Source organism: Vicia villosa, linkage group LG3 (assembly GCF_029867415.1).
Source record: "Vicia villosa cultivar HV-30 ecotype Madison, WI linkage group LG3, Vvil1.0, whole genome shotgun sequence".
Taxonomy (NCBI): domain Eukaryota; kingdom Viridiplantae; phylum Streptophyta; class Magnoliopsida; order Fabales; family Fabaceae; genus Vicia; species Vicia villosa.
Window position 1 is genome coordinate 189,515,783 of NC_081182.1, and position 5,261 is coordinate 189,521,043.

General features: G+C 32.7%; 2 protein-coding genes across 2 annotated transcripts; one reads left to right on the forward strand and one right to left on the reverse strand.

Annotated features, from left to right (window-relative positions):
- The first annotated feature begins 779 nt into the window (after nucleotides 1-779).
- LOC131659574 (uncharacterized) lies at nucleotides 780-1,649 on the forward strand. Its single transcript, XM_058928747.1, has 4 exons — nucleotides 780-814; nucleotides 925-1,152; nucleotides 1,379-1,460; nucleotides 1,563-1,649. Exons 1-4 carry the CDS (start codon nucleotides 780-782, stop codon nucleotides 1,647-1,649), a joined length of 432 nt encoding a protein of 143 aa, XP_058784730.1.
- Nucleotides 1,650-2,761: 1,112 nt separating this feature from the next.
- On the reverse strand, nucleotides 2,762-4,142 carry LOC131659576 (uncharacterized). Its single transcript, XM_058928748.1, has 6 exons — nucleotides 4,005-4,142; nucleotides 3,703-3,763; nucleotides 3,535-3,595; nucleotides 3,180-3,436; nucleotides 3,003-3,093; nucleotides 2,762-2,927 (listed from the first exon to the last, which is right to left on the reverse strand). The coding sequence occupies exons 1-6, from the start codon at nucleotides 4,140-4,142 to the stop codon at nucleotides 2,762-2,764; spliced, it is 774 nt and encodes a 257-aa protein (XP_058784731.1).
- Between the last annotated feature and the right edge of the window lie 1,119 nt (nucleotides 4,143-5,261).

Below are 5,261 nucleotides of genomic sequence, written 5' to 3' on the forward strand. Positions count from 1 at the left end.
TATAGAAAAGTTTAATTTAGAGACAAAAATGTAACTCTTTATTTTAATTTTATTTATTTTTCCTCCGAAGTAAGGAAATTTATCTTGCTCTCTTCATTTATAAACTAGCGGGAAACTCGTGCCTACGCACGGGTTCAGGTCTTTGATACGCATTGTTGGGTAAGAAATAAATTGTCTTTTAAATAATTCTAAAGTAAAAAAATCTAAGAAATGGTGGAAGTTGGAAAGAAGTTATTATATGTTAAAAAAGTAGTTGAAGAATAAAAAAAGGGTATTTTATATCTACACATTATTTGATATATTCCTATAATTAGAATAATTATAATTTGAAAGAATTGAAGTTTTCAAGAAAATATTTGGTTAAGTTTTATATCATTCAGGTGTATTATTTGAAATATAATTTATAAAGACAATAGATTATTAACCGTTATTGAGGTATACTGATCAAATTTAATGTCAATTAAATAAGCTAGAAAATAAATGTGGTAAAAAAACGTAATTTTAGAAGTGGTTAAAATTTTGAAAAGATCAAAACGTGTGACATTAATTGGGCATTTATATTAGGAAGGCTCAAAGGTAGGGTTATTGCATTGGAACCACAACTTATGGGTTTATGGTTATTGCATTGGGCCAATATTTTTACGTTGAGCCCATATCTATGTTATATAAGTAAACACAGAAAGGATAAAAAAGTTGTAACGTTAGCTAGTGGTGAGAGGAAAAGGCTTTTGGTAAGGGTCGCGAACATTTTGTCAGTGGGAAAAGAGTCGTTGATCGAGATGGCCTCACAGTTTGCTGGTTTGAGCTTCATCGGGTAAGTTGAGTTCATATGGCTCGAATGTTATTTGTACCGTCAAGCTGTTTAACAATATTTTGGACACATACTGAGTATTTCCTTGCATTGATGTATTTGTTTTTCGTCAGATCATCAAGTAGGACCAAGGATGATGCTCAGAGGATGAAAACACAGACAAAACCGCTTGTGGCAAAGAAACGGGCGGACACCGGCAAGAGTCCGTTAACACCGAAAGATCCAAAATCGCGCCATGGTGATATCGGAGGAAAAAATGTGAAAGGCGTTACCACCGGTGTTTCCACTGAGAAAGCCATACCAAGTCGGTCGTACATTAGTATATCTTCTGACAGTAGCAGGTAAAAAAAGTGGTTGCATGACTTCATATACCCTGCATTGAATGGAAAAATAATAAAAAGTTCTTGTTCCGAAATCGATATTTGTTTTGTGCTTGATTCTAATTCCATGATGTATTATAGCTTTGTAATAGTGCATGCAAGGTATATTTGAGATCTATAATGTTATTTTGAAAATATTATTAGAGTTGTATGAATAAGATTTTTGGCCGAAATTTTGTTTTTGTAGTTCCGATGACGAAGAAGAGGCAAGGGAATATAAATGGGAGAAGGAGATAGATTTTGGATACATTTCAAGCAAGAATGTTATGGTATTAGCTGTGGACATATAATTTTTGTCGAAAAATATTGGTTTGTTGCATTTCTGGACGTCTATATATATCATAATGCAAATCTGTTAATGTCTGTTGCAGCCTTTTCCTCGTGTAGTCACAAAGAAATGGTTGCGTCGAAACCAGAAGTCGATTAACCTAGTTGATGGAGACATGACAGCTTCATGACAGCTTCATCCCTGTATATAGAAACAACTGTCCCGTTATCCCAATCAGGTTGCCATTTGACCATAAATCCCAACTTCAGCCCAACTAAACGATCCAGTGCTACAGGATATTCCAATGGGTTTGTTACACCAGCCTATACGAAATAGCAAAGTATTAGCATACTTGCAACATACTTGCAAAATACATAAAAAATAACGATTGAAAAAACTCATAAAATCCCACCTCAAGAAGGGTGTTACGCATCTGAGCTGCTGTAACTTCCAGTAGTTCTGTGCACTCCCGGTCCCATAGAACAAATGTAGCTCGACATCCATTGTTGATAACATCAATGAGAATTCTATACCTATGAAAGTGTAATGAATGTTTAATAAATAACTTCATGATGAAGTAGGAGCAAGTAAATAATCTGTTATATGAATAAATAGATGCAACCTTAAAATCTCAGTTTCCGTAGCATGTCCGGCACCACAAACATAAGGTGGTTGATCTCCTTTGGCAAACTTTGGACAAGCATGGCATGCGAGGTAATACCAACCCCCTTGTGCAGCTTTTAGTTGTTTGATTTTACCAACGGTGACACATTGTGTGGTCTAGTACGTGAACATATTGACAGATGGGAAAGAATGCATATAATGAGATTGGCTAGTTAGAAAAATTAAAATCATGAGTGCCATAAAAAAAATGAAAGTGTATCAGTGGGATAGCACGCACAGTATTTAGCTTTATAATATCACACAGTGGGAGAACGACAGCCTTATGCATAAACTTGTCGTACGGGGTCATCTGTGAACTTCCAGATGTCTGAGACAGTTGAGACATGGATGTATCTCCCAATCCAAGTTTTGGGATACTACCAGAAAAGAAGAATACATGATTAAGAAATAGAAAACATGTTATAGATTTGCAGTTGGCATGAAAAGAGAAATAAGTTATATGCTATAGTGACAAACCTGTTAAAGAATTCCTTAATTTCAGGAAGGTCATCATTGATGTGCAACATAGTTACATTAAATGTGTTTGAAACACACACAGGATATTTTCCTACGAATAATGAAACATGTAATGTAAGATAAATTGGTTAAATGAAGGGTCACGATATGGACAATGGATAGCTAAACGTGGCGATCAAGAAAAAGAAAAGACAAGAGACCTTCCTCTTTTACTTTAGCGAATTGCAAAACAATAACAGTTGGTGAAGAAAGATCTTTTCTTTGTTTTTGGAATTCATGAAACTGCATAGCGTATCCTTCCCACAATGTACAATTAAGGATGTTATTGCTACACATATAAAGAACATAATGTCAAATTAAAGAATTGCAAAGATGGTATGAAAAACATATATTGCATACTTACCATAAATCCTTCAAGACCAAATTTATCTGTTGCTTCTTGTTTCCAGCTTGAATCTGGGTGTAGCCAATTTCCGAGACCATTCCTATGACATCTGAGGAAATCATGAAATACCATATATAATATTTATCTTTGAATGCTTAAAAATGGATTAGTAAAAGGAGGAAAAATAATGCAGACCTATTAAAACATCCTTCTTCCATTTCCCAGTTAGAATTTCAGCAAAAGGTGTGAAGTTCAGGGGTTTAGGAGGTATGTCATGCTTGTTTATGTCAGTTACAGAAGTGCCACCAGTGAAAGTCAACAGGAATTTGTGTTCGGTAGGTTTGAACAACATATCATTCAAGGATACCTGGAAGTTAGATATTGTATATGTGCTATTGACCATCAACACCGAATCAAAAGCTAGTAGGAACTCTACATTGAATATCACATCCCTGAAATGCAAAAAATGAAGTCTTTCAAAATCAAACATAAACCATAGTTTCAAAATCAAACATAAACCATAAACCATTGCAAACAGAGGATTCATGACAGATTTGAAAATGGTTCCAATACAGAATGTTTTCTTCCAAATATGGTATATGGTTTGAAAACTATTAGTTAAACCCAGTTATACCAGAAAGAAAAAACATGAAACATAAACCTAAAAACCATTTTCTATGTTAACAAATTAAACTTCTAAAATAAAGCATTTTTATACCATCATGTTCATAAACCATGAACCCGAAATACCCTAAAATCCATGAAAGCATAAACCATATCTTATAAACCACAAACAAAACAACATGTTAAATGAAATAACTATCGGAACATAAATCTTCATAAAGAAAACCATGAACTATGTTTATCGCTGAAACTTTTAAAAGAACCGTTTCTAAACCATCTTCTTCAAAAACCATGAACTTGTGAAAAAAAAACCCACAACACAGAGTCACAACTGTAAAATAAATCAACAAACCATTAAAATAGATGGGTCACAACAGCAACATAAATAAAACTTACCTCTTTATCGCATAGTATCATCTCAAAATGTTCCTTGTTCTTCGAAACAACGGTCCATTTGTGATGGATTCGAACAGCAATTTTCCACAGCTCCTTTGAGTCGTTAATGTGTTTCAGTTCCTCAAACGGTCTCGCCATTTCTTTTGTTCCGAAAATCGTTCAAGGAAGCAAAGAGGAGAGAAGAAGCAGTAGAAGTTCTTGAAGGCAGAGAAACTATGCTTCAAAACAATGAAGATGTGATATAAAAAAAATAGGGTCCAAATGTGTTTCGTCGTACAGACCCGTGGTTCAGGAAGTGACATTAGCAGGTGAAAGAAAAGTGGCACAGTTCCATAAGATAGTGAAATTAGGTTTCAATTTTTCAAAATGCATAGAAAGCTCTGGTACACGCACGGGGAAGTGGGAAGACCAAATTTTTGCTTTTCAAAGTATGTGTACTTTGGAAAAGTGATTTATTGTCTCATTTCAACTACCAGTTAAACAAACATGTGAAAAAGAGAACAACTCTATGTAACTAAAATTAAATTGAAACCAAAAGTACACATTGGTTAGAAAAAGTAAATTTTGGACACAATTTACCCCCAAACCAGTGAGGTGGAGGGTAAAGAAGAAAGGTTAATTTGATCTTTTCCAGAGCCATAAATTTTCTTATATTATAGATTTGTTTATTAAACGCAATTCTATTAAAATCAATTATGTCCACTATCAATCCAAACACACTCTTAAATATTTTGGTCTATATTCTATTTTATTTCCATTTTTAATAAAATAATGAGAAATAAAAATCGACTATAAAATGATTTAGTGTGTTTTCAAAGGAGTTAGAAGTATTCCAACACATGGTTCTAGAAAAATCCTTGTAGTGAAATTGAAAAATCAAAAACACAATATGTCAAAAATCATCTTTTCAAACAAAATATGGTCTTTGTATTTTAAATTAAAGAATCTTTTTTAATTCAAAATTCTTAAAAACAAATTAAATAATAAATATGATAAGTATATGGTAAGAGTTTAATAGAAATACATCGACAACATTTTACACTTTCAATAAATCATAGTTAATAAATTTTTTATATATATTTGACTTTTTATTTAACTTTAAATAAAATATCACTTAGAAATAGTTGTGATATGCTGACCGTGTAAAATATTTTATAATAATAATGCATAAAAGTATTTTCATATTAAAAAAAGTAAATATTTTTAATATACATAAGAGTGAAAACGCTAAAATAAGAAGACCAAAACTGTAATTTA

What these genes read in the sequence shown, in the direction of transcription:
- LOC131659574 (XM_058928747.1), top strand. Translation starts at nt 780, where the DNA reads ATGGCCTCACAGTTTGCTGGTTTGAGCTTCATCGG. An exon ending in GCTGGTTTGAGCTTCATCGG is followed by an intron (nt 815 to 924) that starts GTAAGTTGAGTT and finishes GTTTTTCGTCAG; the next exon opens with ATCATCAAGTAGGACCAAGG. An exon ending in ATATCTTCTGACAGTAGCAG is followed by an intron (nt 1,153 to 1,378) that starts GTAAAAAAAGTG and finishes TTGTTTTTGTAG; the next exon opens with TTCCGATGACGAAGAAGAGG.
- LOC131659576 (XM_058928748.1), bottom strand. Translation starts at nt 4,142, where the DNA reads ATGGCGAGACCGTTTGAGGAACTGAAACACATTAACGACTCAAAGGAG. An exon ending in CATGGTTTATGAACATGATG is followed by an intron (nt 3,596 to 3,702) that starts GTATAAAAATGC and finishes TTTAACTAATAG; the next exon opens with TTTTCAAACCATATACCATA. An exon ending in TTGGTCTTGAAGGATTTATG is followed by an intron (nt 2,928 to 3,002) that starts GTAAGTATGCAA and finishes TTATATGTGTAG; the next exon opens with CAATAACATCCTTAATTGTA.